The sequence below is a fragment of the Podarcis muralis genome, chromosome 7, assembly GCF_964188315.1.
Source record: "Podarcis muralis chromosome 7, rPodMur119.hap1.1, whole genome shotgun sequence".
NCBI classification, from domain to species: domain Eukaryota; kingdom Metazoa; phylum Chordata; class Lepidosauria; order Squamata; family Lacertidae; genus Podarcis; species Podarcis muralis.
In genome coordinates this window covers 4,264,283-4,289,273 of record NC_135661.1, presented here as the reverse complement: position 1 = coordinate 4,289,273, position 24,991 = coordinate 4,264,283, and the positions used below count along the sequence as shown (strand labels likewise).

The window sequence follows — 24,991 nt, the reverse complement described above, 5'->3', positions numbered from 1 at the left end:
ACCCAGATCCCTCCCCTCTGGAGTGATGGTGCCTTTGACAGGCACTGGATTCCAGTCTGGTTTGTGAAGGGAAGAGAAATGGTTGGCTTGGTTGATCAAACACCCTGTAAGATGGCCAGTCTGACTACTAGGCAAAGAGAGAGAGCTGAGTTTAGTCTTGAAAGGGTAGCAAGCATTTATTATCCCCGTGTTGCAAGGCAGGTGCTGAATATAATGGAACAGCTGCTTGTTGCATCATCCAGGTGAGCTCTGATGCGATTTCAGCCTGGGTCATGGCATGCTGATGCAGCCCAATCCGATGCATTTCAACTCACAAACAAGTCCTGCTGAGTTACTCTCAAGTAACTATGCTTAGGATCACAGCCTCCCCTACACTAGACGTGTGCCGAGGACCAAAGCCACTGTCTCCCCTCCCTGCTCCCTGTCGCCCAACTGGGTTTGGCCTTGGATCATGTGCCCAGTGGCCTGTTCACACAGAGAGAACAATTTCCTTCCTAGGGAGGAACTGGAATACTCTGCAAGGCATTTTGGGTCTTTCCTGACTGTGGCTTCCGTACACTTCTAAATTTCTACAAAAGAAAAACAAAACAGGCATGCCTTTTAGCATTCCACCCCCTCTACAATCTGAAAGCAGGGGGGCTCTCTGCCCACAGCCTTGCCTGTTGAAAGCAGCAGAACTCTGCACCTGCTCAGGGGCCCTCTGACCCGCAGACCTGCCAGTGGAAGGAAACTTAACTCTGCACCCTCTCTTTTTTTCACGATGTTCCAGAGTTGAGCCCATTCATTGAAAAGAGATGCTTAGGGGGCGGGCAGCCGAGGGGGGGCTCCTCCTCTTCCCCCTGCGGCGAGCACAGAGAGAGCCCCTGGCAGATGGGCAGGGGGTGGTGGGCAGGAGCCGCCCCCTGCTTAGCCCAGGCAGAGCCGCATCTGCATCGATTCAGATCCCATCCCGCCGCCCCCTCCCGCCGCTGCTGAGCGGTTAGTGGCCGCGCGGGGAGCATCTGAGCTGGGCAGACGCGCCACCGCAGCGGCATCAGCAGCAGCAGCGGCGGCAGCAACCCCCCCACTGCAGCGGCGGAGGCGGAGGCGCCCTACCTGCCCGCAGCCCGCCTCGCTTCGCCTGCGCAGGTGGCCCGTCGGAGCCGCCGCCTCGCCGGAGCCGGCATGCCGGGGGCCAGCTCGCCGGGCGGGCCGCCGGGAAGCGCGCACTGAAGCCCAGCGGCCGGAGCGCGCCCAGCCCTCGCGCCCCGCTGCGCGCCATCCTCCGCGCCCGGGCCGCCTTGCCCCTCGCCTCCCGAGCTCCTGGCGCGCCGCGCCCGCCTCCTGCCGCAGCCGCAGCAGCCTCTCCTCCGGCCGCGGCGCCGCTTCCCCTCCCGCGCGGCCGGACTGCAGTGGCCGCCGCCGCGTCGGCGTCGCCTGGGGCCGTCCTGGTGCTGGTCCGGGGCCGGTGCGGCGGCTGCTCGCCATGGCGCAGGCGGCCAAGCAGCTCAAGAAGATCAAAGACATCGAGGCGCAGGCCTTGCAGGAGCAGAAGGAGAAGGAGGAGACCAACCGCAAGCGCAGGAACCGCTCGCGGGACCGCAAGAAAAAGGTGCGCAGGGCCCGGGCGCGCGCGGGGCGGCGGCGAGGGGAGGGCTGGGGCAGGTGGAACCCCCTCCTGCAGATCCCGGGGGCGCGGGTGGGTCTCCACTTCCTCCAGCCCGTGGGGAGTAGCTTCTCCCGGGCAAGTTTCTTTGGCGTGGCGGTGTTTTCCGGCTTTGGGATCAGGCGTCGCCGAGCGCGCACTGGCTTTTGATCCGCCGCCTCTCCCTGGCCGCGCAGGTTTCCAGGCGCGCCGGACAGTGGAGCCCCGGGAAGGTCCTGGCTAGGGTAGAAGAGGGGCTGCGGTGGTGGGGACCTCTCCGCCCTCCACCCGCCTGTCCGAACATCTAGCCTTCTCTTGCCTCTAGTCTGGCGCCCAGTGGGCGAAGATACCCACCGCTTAGAAGTCCCCATCTCCCGCCAAGCGCGGGGCCTGCGCTGCAGCTCCTGGGGGCTCCGTCTTCCCTTTCCAGGGACCCTGAAGCCCGACTTGGGAGGCTGCAGACGGACTAGTCCAGCCTTCCCCAGCTTGGTGCCCTCCAGCTGGCGGGGGCTGAGGGGAGGAGGCGGGGACCAGGTCCCAGGAGCCATAAAGCAGCTTGGGGACCCTTCCCGGTAGTTCCTTTGGCAGGTTCTGGACTCCTCCTGGCTTTGGTCCATTTCGCCCGTGCTGGATGTTGTGCTTCTCCTCTTGCCCCTTTCTGCTCGTTCGTATATTTCCAGACGCTGCTGTTCTGAAGGACTCCAGGGGTGGGAACTGGCAAGACTAGCGCCTCTCCAAATGGTGCCGGACTCCACTTCCCATCATGCTGACCATTGGCTGGTCTGACTGGGGCTGATGGGAGCTGGAGTCCCGCAAGGTCTGGAGGTCCTCAGGTTTGCCTGGAGTCCTTTGTTCGCCTGGGCACGGGGCAAGACCTGCTCGCCTGTTGTTCTTTCAGTGGCCGCCCGAAAGTCGCCTGAGACGGCATCAGACCATTGGTCCATCTAGCTCAGTATTTCCGACACAGACTGGCAGCAGCTCTTCAGGGTTTCCCAGCAATACCTGGAAATGCCCGCTAGGGATTGACCCTGGGACCTTCTGCCTCCGAGCTCCAGCCCTTCTCCTGCAGCATGAATCAGGCAGCTTAACCCCCCTTGGCATCTGGTCTTCAATGGTATACTTCCTCTGTGCACTGAAGCTCCATTGAACTATTATTGGCTAATAGATAGCTTTATGTGTTTCTCATTCACAAACTTACTTACTCCTAATTATATGGCAATGGGGGCGGGGAGGGCTTTGGCTGGGGGCTCCAAATGCCAGGTATCCCATGATTAAACCTGAGACTGCATTTCTTTCCCTTTGTAGGAAGCTGCTCTTCCCGTTTCAGCTTAAGGAGATTGAATTCCCTTTTTTTGGAGGGGAAGTGAAATGATAGTTCCGCCCCCTTTAAAGGGCCAGCTGATGTTCATAATGCAGTATTCAGAGGTGAGATGAGGTGGCCGCCTGGGGCAATGGATTTTAGGTGCTGTTATTAGAATCCCCCCCCTCCCCGTCTCCATGTGCAGGTGTCATTGGGAGGGGCCGCAGCTCAATGGCCGAGCATTTGCTCTACACACAGAAGGTCCCAGATGCATCCATTCATGGCCTTGAGATTCTGGAGAGCTGATGCCAGCAGCCATTGTAGGGGTCTAGACAATCTAAGTTAGATGGACCAAAGGTCCAGCTCTGTGCCACGCAGGCTTATATATAAATGAACAGGAGCTGCTCCTGTTCCTTTCCGTTTCCGGGTGGATTATGACCCATGCTAATTAGTATGTGAGGCTGATGCCATTTGAATTTCCAGCTGATGCCTTAGCCTGGCCCTTGCAGAAATGTCCCTGCTAGGGATGTCCGCTAGCTTTTGAGTTGCACAGAATTGTTCCTCGGCCTGAAGAGAGTGGATGTGGGGAAAAGGAGGATGCAATCTTTGCCTGAAGTTTGTTTCAGTCTTAAGATGGTCTTATCCTTGCTGGGAAACATCCATTCCCGCCTCCCTCTCTTTTTGAGATCATCCAGGAAGAGGATGAATTTTTTGTAATCCGAAGCTTGCATCCCACAGTGTGAATACTGGTTGATTCTTATTAAAAGTATTTTAAATCACACTGATTTTGGGCATCGTGGGTCAACACAGCTATCTCATTTTGATCATAGCAGGAATCTAACAAAGTTACTTTAAGAATGAAATACTCTGGATGAAGACAGGGCTTTGAATTCAGTGTTTATATGCATCAGAAGTCTATGAAGATAATTTGTGTGAACAAGCTGTATTATAGCAAGTTTCTATATACACAGTCTCCTGGTCACCTATGGGGAGTCATAATCTTATACAGGCAAACAGACTTTTTTTTTTAATGGTAAATAAATCAGTCTCTTTCTACCTGGTGATACATTGCAAATGAGTAATGGGTGTGTGTGGGCAAACAGGCTAGGAATAAAACAAACCCTATAGGCTAGCAGCAGTTTTGTAGTTGTACAGGCAATGACCAATTTATGCATGTCCAACTGAAATGTAAGCCCACATGCAAGCATCACGCTGAACCCAGAAGAGAGATGCCTGGAGGTCTATGCATGGAGCATACATACAGAAAGGGAGAAAGGTTACAGTTGGTTTTCTTTGTTTCACTAGGTCCCACGTTTTGGAGTCTAGAGGGCCTGGAACCTCATTTCACCCAGTTCTTTCATTCATGCTTAACACCTGAGGCCTGCAGCATCAAGCAGCCTTTTTGCAAAAAGAATGGTCCGTCGCAGTCAAAGACCACCCACAGAACTTTCATTACCATCTCATGTGTGCTTTTAAAGGAGTCTGTTCACACAGTCAGTGGCAAATAGCCAAGTAGTGAGAAATCAGGTGATATGTGTGTTTGCATCCATGTGTCCATGCATGTTTTGAGGATAAAAACCATTTCATCCATCCTCTGCAATATTGCCTTATAGACTTCCTCCAGCAATTAGATGCTGCCTGAGAAAATGTGAAACATCTTGGTTAAATAGTTCATCATGTCAGTAAAGGGTAGGGAGTATATTTTCTCAGTCTGGGCTCCTTTATTCAGCCTGCTCCTCTCTTTATTTTATTTAAAATATTTTAATGTCACTTTTAGGGGCAAAAAGTCATCCTGAAGCAAGCATATGTGATATGTAAGATCCAATGCAATCTTACATTTGAAATAAATAATAAAAGCCAGCACTAAATTAATAAAACCCATCCTGCCTGGAGGTACAAAAATCCAGAACAAAAATTTGGTCAAGATCAAAAGCAATCCCCTAAAACAGGTTTGCCAAAGGCAGGCACACAGGTGCAGACAGAAAGCCCTTTGGGATGCTGCAGATTAGCTTGGTTAGTTTATTCAGAGGGTTAATGCACTCTTTTCTTCATTTTGCGCCATTTTGGGTTGGAGCACGTTAGTCAGTTTTCAGGTTTAATTTTTTAGGTTATAAATCATACATAATATAGGAACATGAATGTCAATTTATATCCTCTTGCCATATATTCATGTTATACTATATTCAGTATTAGCAGCCTATGCAACACGCTGACTTGGCTGGCTTGAGTCTTCGGACTTAAACCAGACACACAAATTGGTCTTTAATGCAAAATAGAATATGAAAACATGGGAAAGAAGATCTACATCCTGATCTCCATTCTTGGGCACCACACATAGGAAAGGCCATAGCTCAGCAAGCGCTGAGCACCTGCGCTGCCTGCAGACGCCCCAGGTGGGGCTCGGAAGGTGCCCTGCCTGAAAACTGGTCAGTGTCAGCAGTCCTGGGCTCAGTGGATCAATGCTCTCCCTGAGGATTGAGGCGGCTTCCTAGGCTCCATGTCAGGGTTTGCCCAGGAAATTTGCTGCCTGAGGCAGAACTGCAGCTTGTTTCTCCCCACCAACCAGATCAAGGCGCCTGGGTCTTAAGGCGGGTCAGGCTGCTTTAGCAACTTGAGGCAGAACATCCTACAAGTGCCTCTCAACAGTATCACCATCACCATATTATTATTTCATATAGCTAATATAAATTTCTAAAATCTTGCTGCCATTTCATGACACCCAACCACTTACCTGAGGCCACCACCTCATTTTGGGTTGGAGCACGTTCCTTGCTTATGTCTATTGACAAACAAGGCCTTGGTGCGGAGGCAGGGTTTTGGAGGGCCATGGCCAAGCTTATTTGACTCCTGCCAGCTTCTGGGTTCTTTGAAGTTCTCGTCTTTGCTTCTGTTTTGTTGCTATGAGTTCCAGTGACTAATTTCCCAATCACTGTTACACTATTCCTTCTTTTCCATTTCGTTCTATGAGTCTTAAGAGGGAAGGAAGCACAGCACCCACTTCTCTGCTGGGCAGTGTTCCATACATACAGTTGATGTAGGTGTAGAAAAAGAACAGTTAAGAAAGACCACAATTTTTCATTAACAGATTGGGAATAGTGTAGATGTGGTGGGAAAGACTCTTCCATTGTTTTAGAACTCACCTAAGTAAATTGATGAACAGAAGAGAAATTTAAATGACATATAGGAGGGCTAGTCTAGAGTAGCTGATTTTAGCCATGGTATCTAAATAGAGCTTCCATGGTCAGATGCACTCTACCATTTGCTGGGTGAAAGAATTGCCAAGAGGCTACTGCATGTGAGCTTCGCATAAACAGCTGGTCGGTCACTGGTTGGAGTAGGCAATGGTTATTTTTATTTTATTTATTTGCAGATATGTAAACTGTTTCACAACTGAAAGTTACCAAATTGGTGTACAATAAAATGAGATAAAATAAAAAAGATTCAAAACGCAGTGAACTAAAAGCAGTAAACCCATTTCAATAATTATTCCCTAAAATGACTGGTCACACTTCAGGGAAAGCCCTCTTAAATGCAAATGTCTCCAATAGGCTTCTAGATCACTAGGCACTTGCCTAATTTCAGATGGTAGCTGATTCCAGAGGGTTGGAGCTGCAACACTAAAAGCCTGATTTCTAGTGCATATTAAGTATAGTTAGACAGACCGTTGGCTCTAACCACCAGGACTACCAGTTGGGTAGCTTCTAAGAGCTGCATTCCTTCTGTTGATTAAAGGCTGATTCGCACAACCAGTGTTTCAGTCATTTTGTGTGTGCATGTGTGTGTGTTTTTGTTCATGTGAATTCGTTGCTACATGCTCAAGTTACAAACTTTATTCTGGGCTCAACTTTTCTGCAGGAGGCTGTGAATCATAATTAAGGACTTTCACTAGATCAGACTTGCTGAAGCCAGTGGCTTGGAATTATTTATTTTTAAAATGTCTAAACTGTTCTCCAGGGCAGTGTGTACAATAATATCAATAATAAAATATGATAAAAGCAAAGTATAAGCCATCATAAGGTGACAGTGAAAAATCAAATACAGCCTCTTTAGGATATCTGGGCAAAGCAGAAATTATTTAACCCGGTACTGAGAAGATAATTATGTTGACATGTCAACTGAAAAAAATTAAAAACTGATGTGTGAGTGGACAGCATCACTTTCCAGCCTGTATTGGAAGTGAATTTTAAAACAGTTCTGGTCATTGCAATTGCACAGCCTTCATTATTAATTAAATATATTGATTGCTCTTTTTTTTTTTTACCAGGGTAACTCAAAACTACTTTCAGTATATAAACCAATATTTTTTTTTAAAGGGAGGTTTAAAACATTCCACCTGCTCCATAATTAAGAGACAAAGGCCAGAAGCTGCTGGGAGTAGGATCAATGTGGGTCAAAGTAAGTTGACTGCAATCTGTTTCATGATTCTGGAGTCCAGCAGTGACCAGGGCATCAAATTGGAGGCTGCCTTGTCACTGGCTAAGGAGCTGGGCTGGTAGATAGGGAGCCACTGAGCCCGAGGCTGGCAGCCAGGAACACCCTGTGAACCAGGAGCCAAGACTCTCATACAGTAAGTGTCTTGCCCTGGGGAACCAGGTGGATCCTACTGTGTTCCCTGGGAGCACACCAGGCAGGAGGCTACAGAGCACGGGAGAAGTGTCCATCTCCAGGCAGAGGGCTGGCCTTTAAGAGACTTCAGTTTCCCAAACAGGTGTAGCCTCAGAGAGGCAGAGGCTCCCAAGACTTCAGTTCTCTTCTAATCCTTGTTGGAGCAAGTGGGTGGCTAGGCACTCTCCATGCTTCCGGGCCAGTTGACCTGCGGGCTTCTCTGCAGAATGGGAACAAGTCAGCCTGAAGCTGTGTGAATGTCAGAGAAACCTGCTTCTCACAGGATTGTTCTGGAAACTGGAGAAAGGGCAATATGTTTCTAATGGTCCTCCACACACCCTAAAGCAACCCCAGGAGACCCACGATTGCAAGAGTTCCGATTTCAGGTTCTGTGCTTGTTTGTGACTAAGCAGGTTCTTACCTCCATCAGAAGACCCAATATCCATTTTCAGTTCAGGGACACTTGATCCAGGGACTGTGTTTGTGTGTATGTTTGTTTGTTTGTGTGTGTGTTGGCCTATTCCAACCTGTTTTTCTTAATAGTGACACAGACCATTCATAACATAGGGATATTCTTCACAACTGTGAGCAGGGCAGTGGGGTGGGGTAAGTGAAGACAAGCTGAGACAATTAGCTATAACTTTGTTCACTGCTCCTGCTCAGGCTGCACAGAAAAAGCATTTTGGTTCCAGAAATTCTGATTGTGCAGATAAAATGTAACTGATAGAATTCTACAAGATGTGGCATCAGTGTGTGAAAACAGTTATGACCCAAAGATTCCCAGGTATGGACTTCCAGATGGTGGTGATGTCAGGCACCATCTTGGCAGCGCCCAAGCAGCTTCACTTGGTCACAAGTGGCCAATAGGCAGGTGCAAAATATACCTGGTACCTGGCTAATTTTGAACACTGGTTTGGCAAAAAGAAATCTGCAGTTTTGCAACTGTCAAGTATATTCTGTTTGATCTGGGCTGATGCTGTTTTGAAGATGACTGCTGTCACACAGAAATCCCATAAATCTCAAGAGCAGTCTTCTCATTGAGAAAACTGAACCCGTAGTGGTTGTCCTGGAACTTGGTGCTGCCAGGGACTGTGATACGCAGACATGGAAACTTCTGTAAGTTGGAAGAGGGGTGGTCTGTTTTCCTCCCGTTTAGGCTACCAGTGTGCTGCAAATGGCTAAATGCATCTGTTGGCAGGTGGGCTAGTTCACGATTCCTTTGGAACAAGCTGCTTGATTGCTTGGTCCTGACATATGACTGGTGACTGACAGGTGGTAGTCCCGTCCATCTGCCAAAGTTGGCCCCCAGCAGATAAAGATCAGGCCAAGAAAGTTCTCCACTCATTCAGCAACAGATCTGAAGGGAAAGGCCTGTTTTCCTTCTGCATGTTAAGCACTAATAAGTGGCTGTGAGAGTTGAAGAAGAAGAAGAGGAGTTTGGATTTGATATCCTGCCTTTCACTCCCTTTAAGGAGTCTCAAAGCAGCTAACATTCTCCTTTCCCTTCCTCCCCCACAACAAACACTCTGTGAGGTGAGTGGGGCTGAGAGACTTCAGAGAAGTGTGACTGGCCTAAGGTCACCCAGCAGCTGCATGTGGAGGAGCGGAGACGCGAACCCGGTTCCCCAGATTACGAGACTACCGCTCTTAACCACTACACCACATTGGCGTGGCCTTTGGTGTTTGAGATGTGCTGCAAATCCTGGGCACTCAGGTGACTCCTAAGTAGGCCAGCAACTCTCTGGAGCTAGGCTGCAATGCAGCCAGAGGCAGCATGTTGAATCCACACACACCCCCCGCCCATTTGTAGGAATTAAATCCATGTCATGGGTTCCAGAGAGCTTCGTGAGAGAGAGCAGATCTTATAGCTACTGGCATTGGCGATAAAACATTGTTATCAAGAAGCCCTATTAAAATCATGAGCAGCTGGAAGGGGTGATGCTGGTAAAAAAATGGGATGACAAGGTTGCCTTGTCAGAGGGCATTCTGAAGGTGAAGTAGAGCACAGGGAACTACTGGTTCCCCTGGCACAGAATAAATGATTCCCAGCAGATTAGAACCCAGAAGAGTTTCTGAGACAGTTATTTTAGTCTGGCTTCCAGGGGGTTGGGCAGAAGGAGGCAAGCGCAGTCTTTTGGTGATGTGTGCAGTGAGATATGCCGAATCAGGCTTCTCACACCCTCCTGCCTTTGTTGGGCTTCCACTTCCTCCAGCCATAGGCAGCAGAGCCAAACTACACTACAACTCCCACCACCCCTGATGATTGGCCATGCTGGCTGGTGCTGATGGAAGTTGCAGTCCAAGAATATTTGGAGGCCCCTAGGGCTGGCACAGGCCATTCCTATGGAGAGCTGCAATCTGCTTCCTGATCTCTCTCCACCTTAATTTTCATGTTGCTTTGGTCCCCTTAGTTGAGGCTAAAACTTGCTAGTTGCCCAGGCCTGAGTCATGCCCAGGCTCAGGTGCCAGCCAATGAAGAGGTGCCAAGTACCCGGCACAGAGGAGGTGTCATAGAGGCAGATGGCAAGGGGATGGGCAGAGAGAGAACAAGTATTCCCTTAGTGCAAGGGTGGGGAACTCCAGCTCCCATCAGCCCCAGCTAGACAGGCCAATGGTCAGGAATTCTGGGAGCTGGAGCCCCGCAATGTCTGAAGCAATAGCAGGTCGCGCCCCCCCCCCCGCCTTCCCCAGGCTGAGGAAATGTTAGAGACTTTATAGGCACGCAGTAGGTAATGATATGGGCTTGGCTCTTAGGAATCACCTGACTCCCATGATCAGGAGGGTTCTGACTTGTAAGTGTACCTATAAGAACATAGGTCCATAGAAGAGAGGAAGCAGCCTCCTGCTGAGTTACTCCGTTGGTCCATCTCCTTCCGTATTGTCCTCACAGACTGGCCGCCTCACTCCAGGGCTTCAGGCAGGGGTCCCTCCCAGCCAGCCCTACCTGGAGATGCCATTGCAGATTGAGCCTGGGACCTTCTGTCTGCAGAGCACGGGCTCCTCCTCTGAGCTGAGGCTCTTCCTTCTCATCCAGCTTTCTGTTTAGCCAGCAAGGTGCGTCTAGGAATTCCTGAAGTAGAGCATAAAGAAACAGCTCTCGCCTGTTGCTTCCTTCCAAACAGCTGGTATTCAAAGGTAGACTGCTTCTGAAACAGGAGCTTCTGTAGAGCTATCATGGTTATTTATAACTGATAGATAGTCATAGAGACTGTGCTTTGCATGCAGAAGGTCCCAGGTTCCATGTTTGGCCTCTGTGGTACAGGAAGCCTGGCTGGGCATGATCTGCTCCCTGAGTCCTTAGAGAGCCCTTCCCACCCAGCTAGAATAAACCAGACGTCTCCAACCTGGCACCCACCTGATTGGAGTTGTAGTGCAACACATCTGGAGATGGCTAGGGCACCATGCAGTTGCTGCATTGCTTGCTTGTGCCATTCCTGGAACTGGGACGAGTGCTTTGCAAATTTATCCGTATTTCTTGACCCACCTTCTCTCCTGCATGTCCAGAGTCTTGAGTCCGTGGCACAAGACCCCTTGCCCTGTGCGCTTCTTATTTACATGAGGTGCCATGGCACTTTCCCCCCTCCCCAGCTTGACAAGAGCTGGGTCACACACCTGGCTGGAAGCCCATCTTTTGTGTGTTAAAGTGAGGCATCTGGTGGGCAGAGCCACCCGAGGGCTTTGAAAGAATGGCAGTGAAGCTATTAAGGCACCAGACAAGTCCCAAGAGTTGTGGAAAATGCAGGAGGAACAGAATTTCCTTGTGAATCAGCAACATTTTTCTGAACCCTGGCCAACTCCTCCATTTATTTTTTGCAACTGAGTAATTTGCATGACCAGCTCCGGCTGCCCAAGTTGCACAACGGGAGCGTTTTCTTCTTCTTTTAAGCTTTGAAGTTAAGTTGGTATGATAGTTACACGCCTCGTTTAATAGAAGAGCATAGCAAAAGTTGTTTCTGTGTCCCCAAACCCTCCTTGTGCGTGACTCCATGCACATGCTAAATGCACGGGGTGCAGCAGGGCTGCGGCTGTGTTTCCCCCTGACATTGCTGCATTGGCCTTCTCCCCCCCTCCCCCCAGCACATGTGCATTCAAGGGGAATGTGTGAAAAATATTGCCCATGCGCATTTATACGGTATCTTTGTTGTCATTGTCCCTTGCGGAACAATGAAATTGAAAAACTACATAAAACTACATAAAAACTACATAAAACTACCACAAAACTACATAAAAGTACATAAAAACTACATAAAATTACCACAAAACTACATAAAAACTACATAAAACTACATAAAAACTACATAAAACATTCAAAACCCCCTAAAAACTCTAAAACCCCATTTTAAAATACACTATACTACAGAGACCCCTTATGCTGCGTTTAGAACCAGAATTGCATTAGCGTAGAAACTGTTTTTCAGGCGGCTAGTCCTGGCCTTCCAGAAGGCAGAAGCTGAAAGAGAGCATTTCCGGGGTGCGTACTATCATGTGCTATCTCTGCCGCTTTCTTATGGCACCTGGCAGCATAGATTTGATCTAAGGTGGGAAGAGTGCACCCAATAATTCTCTCTGCAGTCTCTACAACCCTGGATAGCATTGTTTTTTCTCTGGCCGTGCAGCTCCCAAACCACACGAACAGACCATAAGTTAGTACGCTCTCCACAGTGCAATGGTAGAATGCCATCAACAGGTCCTTTGAGAGATTGTTTTTCCGGAGGATTCTCAGAAAATATAACCTCTGCTGTGCTCTCTTCACCAGGTCTTTGCTGTTCTCTCCCCAGGTTAGGTCGTCTCTCAACTCCATTCCCAGAAATCGAAACACTGAGACCTGTTCCACGCACTTCCCCTCAATAATAAGTGGCTGAATATTCAATTTACATTTCCTAAAGTCCACAATGATCTCTTTTGTTTTCTTTAAGTTAAGCAGTAAGTTGTTTTTCCTGCACCACTACCCCAACCGCTCAACTTCCTTCCTATAGGCTGTCTCCCCCTCTCCAGCCGTAATTAAACCAACCACCGTTGTATCATCTGCGAACTTAATGATCTTATTACTGGGGTATTTGGGGGCACAGTCAGCTGTATAGAGCGTGTATAAAAGCGGGCTCAACACGCACCCCTGCGGCGTCCCCGTATTCATGATGAGATCCGCAGAGACGTGGGAACCCAACCTGACCCTTTGGGAACGGTTTGATAGAAAGTCTAATATCCACCTGCACAAACATGGTGGAAGTCCCAGGTCTAATAATTTGGGCACCAATCTATGCGGAAGAATAGTATTAAATGCAGAACTAAAGTCTACAAATAACAGTCTCGCATAGTTCCCTTGCTTCTCCAAATGAGTCAGGACAGCATGTAAAGCCATTGCCACAGCATCCTCTGTGGATCTCTTTGCCTTGTACGCAAACTGGTAAGGGTCAAGTCCCACTGGCAGACAAGATAAGATGTGCTTCCTCACCAGTTTTTCGAAACATTTCATTATAATGGGTGTCAGCGCCACAGGGCGAAAATCATTCAGACTGTCTATCTTTGATGTTTTTGGCAGGGGTATAATGGTAGCGGATTTCAGACAGGGTGGAACAGTGGCTTGGGCCAGAGACTGGTTAAAAATCTTCGTAAAGATTCCTGCCAGTTGGTCCGAACAATCTCTTAGCACCCTGCCAGCCACCCCATCTGGGCCCATAGCCTTCCTCGTGTTTACCTCCTTTAATATTCGCCTCACTTCTCCCTCTTCCACCCTGGCAGCATTTCCTGTAGGTAGTGACGCCAATAGCTCTGGCATCCCTGTTGGAGTCACTGTTGCTGTCACCTCAAATCGGGCAAAGAAGGTATTCAACTCTCCCACCAAGGAAGCAGTACTCTCTACCACTGATGAATTCCTTGATTTATAACCAGTCAGATGTTGGACTCCCTGCCACATTTGTCTAGTATCATGATTTCTCAGATGGTCCTCAATTTTTCCTCTGTACTCCGCTTTTGCTTTCTTGATAGCCCTCTTCAAGTTCACTCTTTCTATGCCATACAATACCCGGTCCCCAGTTCTAAAAGCAGAATTTCTGGCCTTCAATAATTTCCTAACCTTTCCTGTCATCCAGGGCTTCCTATTCGGATACAACTTAACATACTTTTCCCTGGTGACATTTGCTGTGCAGAATCTAATATAATCCAGGACCGTTGATGTATAAGTTTCTAGATCTTGATGGTCGAAGATATTCCAGTCGGTCTCCTGGAAACAGTCCTGCAGTTGCTGAGAGGCTCCCTCAGGCCACACCGTAACCATCCGTGTTTGTATCTGGCCTTGTTTCCTGAGGGGTGTGTATACTGGTGTCAGAAGCAGGGACACATGATCTGAACCACCGAGGTGCGCCAAGGTCTTGACCTCATATGCCCGTCTAATGTTCGTATACACCTTGTATTTTCTCCCCTTGTTGCACACTCAATGTGCTGATGGAATTTTGGGAGTACTGCCCTCACATCTGTGTGATTGAAGTCCCCTGCAATAATGTGCACAGCCTCCGGGTATCTGCTCAATTTACCATTGATGTTTTCATGCATACTGCTCATGGCCCTGCATGCATTTGCAGTTGGTGCTATGTACACTGCTGTTAACACCACTGTTGTAAATTCCCGGGGAAGATAGAAAGGTCTGCATTTAATTGTCAGAAATTCCACATCCGGAGAACAGTAGGTATCCAACTTGACAGAGTCCGTACACCAGTTTTGATTTACAAAAATACACACACACACACCTTGTTTCTTGCCAGAATCCTGTGTCCTGTCCCACCGATACGTTGTAAAACCTTGTAATTCAACAGCTGTGTCTGGAATAACTGAATTTAACCATGTCTCTGTGAGTATCAGCACACAATAATCCTGGATGTCTTCCTCCACTCCTACACGAAGCCTCCATTCGTCAAGTTTATTCGCCAATGATCTCGCATTAGCGTAAAAGATACTTGGAAGAGGTAGTTTGCATCGTTGTTTCCTTATCTTCCTTATCTTTATTCTCTCTTTCATTTGACCTTGTCCTCTGCAGCCTCTCTTCTGCTTCCACTCTCTCCTCCTCCTCCTCCTCCTCCAACACCAGTGATTTACGATTTCTGGAATCTCGCACGCCCGTAGCTGCTCCCACACAGCACAGTTTCTACATCTGTATCTGCTGCTACTTCTGTCTCTGTCTCTGTACAACAGCATTTCGTATCGACTATAAAATAATTCGTCCTAACAAACCCTGACTCCCCTCCCGGGAGCTCTCAGCCGTAGCATTTGCACGCGCCGCCATCTTGGAATGTGTGGTGGTGTGCATGGAGATGCTTCACTTTGTGGGCACTCCAGGGGGATCAGGACCCTCCCTGTATTGCCTCTTGGCAAAGTGAGTGTGTTGTGGGTGCAGCATTGGTGTGGGGGCAGGTGGGTGGGGCTGGGGGGCGCTCAGTGGGGTTCTTTCTGCATTTAGTGCAGGTGTGGGCAGAAGTTAAATCTGGACCTACCAGGAGATTCACAGCAGATCAATAAGGGTTTCTGGCTCCTAGTTTGCTTAACAATGGCAGCAACAAAATGACCCCCTGCTCTCTTATGCAGTGCAGATTATACTGTGGAAAGGAGGACAGCTTGGAGTTACTGGCAGACGAGTTTTTGGATGGAAAGACCTCAAAGTCCTGGGCTCAGAATTCCCCTAATTCGTCATGTGTGGCTTACACCTGGCTCTGCTTGGTGGATCTTGCAATTCTGAGGGGGAAACCTAGTAGATTCCACAGGCACCATGGTTTAGTGTATGTGTAGAGGCACATGAGATGAATTCTGCTCCCCACTTTCCCCTCTTTCGCCCTGAAACTCCGCACCCCAGACTCCATCATTGCAGAACATGGATCCAGTAGCAGACAGTACAAACTGCTCTCTTCAAAGAGAATAGCAGAAGAACAGGGAAGGATAGGGGAAATGTATTGTTATTATTACTATTACTGTTTTTATTTAAATTTATGACATGCCCTTCACCAATAAGGTCCCAGGGTGGGTTGCAGCAATTTGAGAATTAAAAATAGTTATAATATTTATCACGTTCACAAGAACAGGGTGGGTCCCGAAAACACACATCTTGGGTGGCCAAGGTGGCAAAGAGATGATTCTTCAGCATTCTCCGGAAGCTGTGGAGAATCCAGATGCCCCTCTGTGGGGAGGGCATTCCACAACCTAGGGGCTCCACAGAGAATGTCCTCTCCTGGGCCACCCCTCCCCCCCAAAAAAAACTTCTGAGGGGGTTGAAACTGCCAAGAGCTCTCCCTCCGTTGATCCTAATACTTGGGGTGGGGGTCTGTAAGTTGACTGTCAAGTACTGGGGGCCTAAGTCATCGAGGGCTTGGGATGCTAATGTGAGCACTTTAAATTGGGTTTGGAAATGTGCTGGCATCTGATGAAGCTGCTTGAGAAGTGGGGTTACGTGAGTTCTAAAAGGAACCCTGGCCAATAATCTGGCCACTGCATTTGGACACGATGAAGTTTCTGAGCTGTCTTTAAGGGCAGCCGCACCCTTAACATTTCTGTGAGCCAGGCTGGGGAAGGAGGAGGGGGAGTCTGGCCTGTGCCCCTTGACGAGTTGTGCCGGCTCAAGCAGGAGGGCAAGCGCTGCGCCTGGTGGCTGCATGGCTGCCTTGGCTGCTGTGCTGCTCTGTGCTAAGCAAGTTCAATGCCCACCTGATGCTCCTCCAGGTTCAGGACCAGCCTGATTAGCAGTGAGTTGGAGAGTCGGGGGCAGAAGATAAAGGGGAGGGGGTCTCCAGGGATAGACTCTCTCCCCCTGACACAAATGTCATTTAGGAACAAGTTTTTGTGTATCTATTTTTATTGCCTGGAAGTGAGTTTGCAAAAAGAAAGGGAGAGAAACTCGTGCTGGAAACTCGTCGGCCAAATGCTTAATTTGGCAGTCAAACAGATGCAGGAAAACCCATTCTTAAACAGTGCTGCTATTTATATATGACACTCTTAATCGGCTGCATGTTAAACTGTCCCAGGGTTCTCCCTCTTGCTTCCCAGATTCACTCTGACAAGTAAACACATGAAACTACACCTCCCAGGGTTCCATCCTTCCAAAAAGCTGTGGCAGATGAATGAGAGTAGACTGGGTAGAGAATGGCACTATAGATATAGCCTTCAAGGAGGCCTGTGCATAGGGGACAGTTGCAAGGCTGCCTCTGCTAGAGTGTCTGCTTTGATTCCTAATGCAGAATGCTTCTGAGCAAGGCAAAGTGACTTTCCTTTGAATAGGAAATGTTTCCTTGCCTTTCAGGAGACTCAGTGTGCTGCGGAAGATGTAACCTGCACACACGCCCTCAGCTGGGCTGCTTGAGAGGCAGCCTAGGGGGAAGAATGAGGGGAAGGGCGGTGGAACATCTGCCATGCAAGCTGTGGGCACCAGGATCAGTCTCCGGCATTGCCAGGTAGGCCTGGGAGAGATTCTCTGCCAAAAACTTTGGAGAGAGTTGCTGCCAGTCAGTGCAGACAACACTGAAGTAGATTGGCCACTGAGTCTTTCTAAAGTATCAAGAGAGGCTTGACTTCCACTTTGAGTTGGCTTGGTTGCCTGTGCAACCATGAATGGGACCCCTCACCCCAGACACATCCATGCTGCTTAAGGAGCAGAGGCTCAGGAAGAAGTTTTTTGTGTAGTTTACAGTGTGCACACATATTCCGCACCACAGATACATCCAGGGATTGTATGCTGCCTTAGTACATATGTGTACACTGTGGTAAAATGCATATGCACACAAATGGCAATAACTGATGAGTTAGAATTCACCCCCCACCCACCTACCCAGATGTTGGTTTTGAATCTCTCTGGTCTGCCAACAGCCCCCAAAGCAAAACTTGGCAGGTATTAAAGTTCTGTCCGGGTGGCATCTGTGTGCAAGCAGCAAAGTTGTGATTGCACCATAGATCACCCCTGTGTCGTGCATAGGTCACATGACTTGGTTGCACACTGAGCCAAAGGTGGTGTTTAGCTGAGGTGCTGTATGTTTGAGACGAGGCCCATTGAAGATGGTATGACAAAGATGGATTCTGGTCTGCATCCAGCATCCCGTGCAGCTGTGTCTGTGCTTCTGTGGACACAGAGGTGGCCCAAAACGAGCTTCTGCCAACAGTCGGTCATAGGTTAGTTTCAGACTAGAATTCATGAAGAGATAAGAACCTTATCTATAGCCCAGCATTAAAATATGATACTGTCTTGTGACTTTTCCAGACACACGGAATGTGCTCTGAATGGAGATGTTAAAATACTCGAAGAATAAGCCAGTGGGAGGTCCTCTGCATGGAGAAGATGAAGAGATGCTATTGGGTGACAGAGAAAAGGCAGAATTACGCAACACTTCCTTTGCCTCTGCCTTCACCCATAAGGAAAGCAATGCTCAACCTGGTGATATAAGGAGGGAGCTGCAGCCCAAGATAGGAAAAGGGAACATCTACTTACTTAAAATGAATTCAGATCTCCAGGGCATGATAAGCTGCATCCAAGGGTAATAAAGGAGCTTGCAGGTGTAATCTCAGAGTCTTTGATCTTTGAGAATTCTTGCAGAACCGGTGAGGTCCCTACAGACTGGAGGTGGGCAAATGTTGTCCCCATCTTCAAAAAGGGGGGTTGGAGGGAGACGACCCAGGAAACTACTGACTGGTGAGCTTGCCGTTGATACCAGAAAAGATCCTAGAACAGATAGTTCAGCAGTTGGCCTGTGAGCACTTAGAAAAGGATGCTGTAATTACTAAGTCCTAGCATGGGTTTCTCAAAAATGTCATGTCAGACGAATCTCATTTCCTTTTTTGATGGAGTTACAAGCTCGGTGGATCAGGGGAATGCTGTGGACATAGTGTATCTTGATCTCAGTAAGGCTTTTGACAAAGTCCCCCATGATATTCTTGTGAGGAAGCTAGTAAGTGTGGGTTGAACAAGGTAACTGTTAGGTGATTTGTAGCTGGTTGACTGACTGAAACCCAAAGAGTACTCATAAATAGTTCCTTGGCATCCTGGAAAAAAGTGACAAGTGGGGTGCTGCAGGGTTCTGTCCTGGGCCCGTTGTTGTTCAACATTATATGACTTTAACAGATTGGAGAACTGGGTGCAAGCTAACAAAAGGAATTTCATTAGGGACAAATGTAAGGCTCTGCACTTAGGCAGGAAGAACCAGATGCACAAATTTAATATGGGGTGTGCCTGGATTGTGAGTAGTACACATGACAAGGATCTAATAGAGCTTAACATGAGCCACAGTGTGATGCAGCAAGGGGGGGGGAGCTAATGCTATTCTAGGTTGTATCCACAGAAGTCTAGTGTCCAGACCAAGAGAAGTAATAATCCCACTCTCTTCTGCCTTAGTCAGACCACACCTGGAATACTACTGTGTCCAGTTCTGGGCAACACAATTTAAGAAGGATGTTGACAAGCTGGAAGGTGTGCAGAGGAGGGCAACCAAGATGATGAGGAATGGTTGAAGGAGCTGGGTATGTTTAGCCTGGGAAAGAGAAGACTGAGAGGAGATATGAGAGCCCTCTTCAAATATCTCAAGGGCTGCCACATGGAAGATGGAGCAAGCTTCATCGGACTCAAACCCATGACTTCAAGTTACAAGAAAGGAGATTCTGACTAAACATGATCAAGAACTTTCTGTTGGTGAGAGCTGTTCAACAGTAGGATGGACTCCTCGGGAGGTTGTGGACTCTCCTTCCTTGGAGGTTTTTAAGCAGAGATTGGATGGCCATCTTTCATGGATGGTTTAGCTGGGATCCCTGCATTGCAGGGAGTTGGACTAGATGAGCCTTGGGATCCCCTCCAGCTCTACAATCCTATGATTTGATGCATCCTGAACCTGAATGGATTGTGTGGAAACAAGTTCCAATAAAACCAAATATGATTTACTTTCAAGTAAGGCTGCAGGGTTCAATTGGTAGGTTAATCAGCCAAAGTTTCCACTGAGCAATCTGCCAGGGCCACTTTTCACCAGTGTGGCTGCAAAGTTAGGGCACACCTCTTGGAACTGCTTTGTTTCTGGTCTGTGGTTGTAATAAGGAATGAGAAGATATTGAAAGGGGCCTTCTTGTCTAAGAAGAGTAGCTTTTCTTATTTGTTGAAATCATGGCCAAGTACAGAAATCTTTGGCTGAGTTCACTGGGCTTATCTCTTCTGTTTTTGGGCTGCTTCACTTCACAATGCACGGATGGAGTTCACAAAGCTGAGTGCTCATCCGCTTTCTCACACAAAAGAATCATTGAACTTAAAAAATGAGTCTGTCAGGGACTTGACTCTGGCATGTTAGCTTTCTGGGTATCAGAAGAATTCTTTTTCATGTGCCTCGAGCACTCAGCCATATGAGTCTTCACTCTTAGGATTTGTGGGGATTTGTGTACAGCAGCCTTGTGTGAAATTGTTTTCATAGCTGTGATTGATTTTACGTATGTAATCCTTTTAGTTTTATACATGAATACCATTTTTAAACTGTTTTTATAACTGAAAGTGCTTCAAGGTGCTTCATTAAGAACTGATTCATAAGTGAAATAAATAATAAAGATAGCTTTTAGGGGCCCCTATTTGAGGCTGTAGGGTCTGTCCACTGTCCTGAGCTTTCAGGAACAGCTGAGTGTAGCTTTTCTTCAGGTCAAGGCTTTTAAAGTGCCCCCCCATGGTACTCTTGGTTAACCTTTGACTGTTTTCATTAGATTAGCATGGCTGGTCCACACTGGAAGCATCTGTGCTTCACAGTCCTAATGCGTTTTATGTAGGAGTGCAGACATTAAGTGATAGAGTCATCAACTTGAAACTTTGGTTGACTGGCTCGCTGAGGCCAGTTTTAATCAATGGAACTGTGAGTTAAGTCAGCACTTGTTTATAGTTTCTATTTTGTTTTTGTTCTTTCATGTTGCTGTAGAAGACAGCAAAACGTCTTTCTTTATTAAATTATGAGTTAGCTCACATGTCCTGCAGTATCTCAGAAAGGCAGTCACATTTAGGTTTGGGTAACAACATTTTCTTAAATGTTCTTGAAGGTGCTGATTTTAGTAACTGTTTTTGGACTTTGAGGTTGTCAGGGAGGAACTGGATGTTGAGATGAGCTGAGCAAGGGGAGAAAGAGGCAGGATATAAATGCTTCAGATAAAACCTCACCTTGATTAATCAACTGCCTTTTCATCAATAAATCACGAATATAAGCCACATTTTAACTTTTCACGGTCAGAATTTTGGGGGAAAGTGACGCTTATATTCAGGCCAATACAGTATTTATATGCTTACATTTTATTCTATTTACACCCCTTAGTAACTACCCTAGGAGATTTTTAAACTGAAGAGAGGCACAGAATCTTTAAAATACCATTCTTCCCTATATATATAAGGGGCCATGCACACTGATCATGCAATGTGAATGATAAGTAATCACATCAAAGGACAGGTGGGCTGTTAACACGTGTGTGGACTCAAGTGCCCCTCCCGAAGTGAGAGCCAGGGGGACTCAGTGCCCTTCCCCCCAGGGCAGCACTAGCGCCTCTGTGTCTCCCTTCTTTGTGAGACTCCATTTGTTTAGGACAGGAGTGAGGTGTCTAATGTGGCCCTCCAGCACTCTCTATCTGGCTCTCAGGACTCTCCCCTGGTGACTCACCCACTTGAGCCACATCGCTTGCCCGCCCTGCTTTGCACCCTCCCGGGTGGAACCCCCCTCTTGTTCACCTGGGGGGTGGGCTACAGGGGCATGCGAGTGTGTGTAGAAACTAGCTTACTGTCCAAACACTGTTTCTGAAACTGGGGTCCCCAGCTGTTGCAGGAGTACAGCTCCCCTCATCCCTGACCCCTGGTCCTGCTAGCTAGGGATGATGGGAGTTATAGTCCAACAACAGCTGGTAAAGGAAAATATTTTCAGCTATTGGTCTGTCCACATGAGCACCTGGCTCCCAGAAGGCAGCTCAGAAAGGAGTGTGATTCTCATGCTGAGAAAGATCCTGTGTTGAACCAGCTGCATTTCTGTTTCAGCCTCAAAAGGGAACAGAGGTCAGACCACTGACCCATCTGGGCTCAGCATTGCCTACACCTGTTGGAGGTGTCTCTCCTGGGTTTCAGGGCACAGCCCTTTCCAGTTCTACCTGGAGATGCCAGGGACTGAACCCGGGACCTTCCTTTCAGATTGTGCAAAGGCTGAGCCAGCTTGCTCCATGAGACTTCTGGAGTACAGAAGGAACCTTTTACACCCAGAGTTGCCAGCGTGGTGGCCCCCCCCCCCCACTGCCCAAATTAGGTTTGAAAGAAGCATTCTCCCACAACCCATGGAATAGGCTGTGGGGTGTGTGCCTATGACAGTTTCTGCAGTTTGCAAAATGTGCTTGCAGGCCCCAAAAGGTTGGCAGCCACTGCCAAAGGAGGGCAATTGCCTACTTGGGCAGGAGGAACTGACTGCCAAATGAAGTTTCCTGAAACCAGCTCAGTCACCTCCTTTCATGCAGCCTTCGTGCAGGAGCACCTGAATAATTTAACAGCCTGCAGAGCAGCAATGCAGCTCGGCTCCTGCGCTGCCTCCCACCCTGTGGCCCTGCAGGAGTCTACTAAATGTTACCTCCTTTCTCCCTTCCTCTCAGCTGGCAGTCTCGACAGAGCGACTCACGGGCTTCTTCTAGAAGTGAAATGCACACTGTGAGGGCTGCTAGCACTGCGTACTTTTGCAGGAAAAATGCCTGCGGTCATGATGGTGTGTGTATTGGGCCAGGTGGGCAGTGTAGATATAGAGTAAGGGTCTTACTGTGTGTACATGCATGGCCTGCAATGTGCCTCCATGTGACCATTGGAATATGGGCTGTATTCCCTCCCTCCCTGGTCAGGTCCCCTGCCCTGAGAAATAGCAGGCAAGTTGGGGGAAGGGCCTCAGCTCAGTGTTAGAGCACCTGCTTTTATTGCAGGACCAGCATCTGGGAATATCCTTGCCTGGAACCCTGGGGATTGCTAGGTCTCAGCTCGATGGGCCACTGGCCTGGCTTCCTAACTGCTTTGAATGAAAAGGGTTCCCAGTTCATTCCCTGGCAGCTCCTGGTGTGGCAGCTGCAACAGGATCAATAATAATCAGTCTACCTTACAGGGTTGTTGGGAGGCTGTCTGAGATCATGTACAGGTAAAGCGCAACATCTTGCATTGACTTCAGTGCACTCCTGTTGAGGGTTTGTCCCCCGAGCGATCTTGTTTAGATTTAACAAATCAATTTATCAGCTTAAAAGAAACCATGAATTGGTTTGGAGGGCACCAGGTTGGTGCCGGCTGTTGCCGCTGCTACACAGCCCTGTCCCGATAAGCGGCTGCTGAGTGGAGCCTTCCTTCTTGCAAACTGCAGCGCACCGATTTGGGAGCCAAAGGAAGCCGCCTGGGGGCGGGGGTCCATAGCAGCTCTTGTTTTTCGGGGTTTCGTTTTGCATCGTATAATTAGGTTACAGCGTCCTCCAGCTGCACTATCCTATTTTGGAGGCTGGCAAAAATAAATAAAATAAAATGATGAGTAGCCAAAACGCAGAGAGCGAGATCCATAAATATCCATGGAGGAGAAACGGGGCCGTGTGTTTTAAATCTGGGACCTGGAAGCTCTGCAGTTCTCGTCTTTATTACGGAAACGCAACACACGCTAAAGCGAGGAGCAAAAAGAACGGTGTGTGTGTGGCGGGCGGGCAGAAGGGGAAAGAGTGTTCAGGAGGGCACAGGCAGAGTTGGGGGCGGAGGGGAGGGGCAGCAGCTAGAGAAACGGGACAGGATCTTGTCCATCTGTGCAGGCAGCTGCGTTTTTGTGTGCGCTGAAGTGGGACTGCATCCAGGTAATTTCGTGGGCTCCGGCAGAAGCAGCAAAGCGCTGCAGTGAGGCGGCTCAAGCGGGTGCGGGGCGCGCAGTTGCTGCAGCGGCTACGAAACCTCTTTCTCGGAGTATTGCTCATGCGCTGGGAAGCAGGAAGACCCCCCCCCCCCCGCCCGCCCAGTCCGTCTCCGACAGCAAGCGGCGGCCGGGATTTGGGACAGGAGCAAGATTGCGCTCGTGCACCGGCCCAAGTCAGGGACAGAAGCAGGGCGCGTCTGGTGCGCTTTCCCCGGAGGGCTCCTTCCTGATGCGGGAGACAACAGCTCCTGTCTTCTCCGGGTGCCAGTGCGGATGAAAAAGAGCAGACGAGGAAAAACACTGGTCAGGGCAAATGCCAGCAGCACAACAGGCGCTTCGTACACGCCACGTAATCAAAGCACATTTAACGCACCCAAGAATCCTGGGCACTGTCGTTTGGCCCCTGCAAAGCGACAATTCCCAGCCCTTTGAGCAGACTGCATTTCCCAGGATTCCTTTTCCGGGGTGTGCGCGTGCTTAACTCGTATGATCTGTATGCAGCCAGAGTTCGGCTAAGGACAAAGGAAGAGGGGTTCAGGCTTCCAAGGAGTTGGAGTGAAGACCATTGGCTTTATTCAAGGCAGCTAAGTGACTGGGCGCTGGAACAATCTGAGGCAAACTGGGATTTTTCAAGCTTGTGCCATTGTTTTCAAGGAATGAAGAAGCCGCTGGGGTCCTGGGTGCCTGAGCACCCACAAAATTCCCCATGAAGGGGCAGGCACCCACAAAGTTTGGCCCATGGGCACCCACGGTTGCCAGGCCAAGCTGCACCCAGGCCAAGCTGCACCCAGGGTGCAACCATTCTCCCAGTGCCCTGAGAAAGACTTCTTGAAGGCTGGTGCAGTAGCTCCAGGTTTCCCAGCGGATGCAAAGTTTGGCTGTTCTCACCTGATGATGGGGGCTGCATGTGGGTGGGCTCAGAAGTCAGTCCTCTTGAAGGAGAAGCAGGGGAGAGAGCTTGTCTTGGGAAAGGAAATACAGTGGTACCTCGGGTTACATACGCTTCAGGTTACCCTAACCCTAACCCAGAAATAGTACCTTGGGTTAAGAACTTTGCTTCAGGATGAGAACAGAAATTGTGCAGCGGTGGCGCGGCGGCAGTAGGAGGCCCCATTAGCTAAAGTGGTGCTTCAGGTTAAGAACAGTTTCAGGTTAAGAACAGACCTCCGGAACGAATTAAGTATGTAACCAGAGGTACCACTGTAGAAGAGAGAGTGGCAAGGGTTTTTGTTTTTTGTTTTGTTAGTTAGCTGGAGATCCTTCAAATGCTGTTGCTCCTGGTGTCTCTGCATGCCTCCTAGAGGCTATTTTTGCATATTTGTAAATCAGCAGAAAATCACAAATTCCAGAGGGATAGTCACTTGCAACAAAAACAACTCCTTAAAGACTAACAAATGTATTGTGGCGTAAGCTTTGTGCTTTGAATACAGTAAGCATTATCTTGTGTTACTAACACACACACACACACACACACACACACATGGTTGGGGAGGTCAGAGAGAAATGAAATGTAGGAAATACAGACAGAGCCTTGAGATTACATTATTCACAGCAGTCATTCACAAAACAGTTGTTGGTGATAACACAGAAATCCTG

At 48.7% G+C, this 24,991-nt stretch overlaps 1 protein-coding gene across 10 annotated transcripts in view; it reads left to right on the top strand.

Annotated features, from left to right (window-relative positions):
- The first annotated feature begins 1,398 nt into the window (after positions 1 to 1,398).
- Positions 1,399 to 24,991, top strand: part of ANK1 (ankyrin 1) — a 187,178-nt gene continuing 163,585 nt past the window's right edge. For 4 of the 10 annotated variants that reach the window (XM_077931058.1, XM_077931049.1, XM_077931051.1 and 1 more), the window contains exon 1: positions 1,400 to 1,591. In XM_077931058.1, coding sequence (XP_077787184.1) covers positions 1,466 to 1,591 — 126 coding nt within the window. In that variant the 5' untranslated portion in view covers positions 1,400 to 1,465. Of the gene's footprint in view, positions 1,592 to 24,991 lie in introns of all 10 variants that reach the window. The other 6 variants (XR_013393533.1, XM_077931048.1, XM_077931047.1 and 3 more) reach the window with 4 other exon arrangements.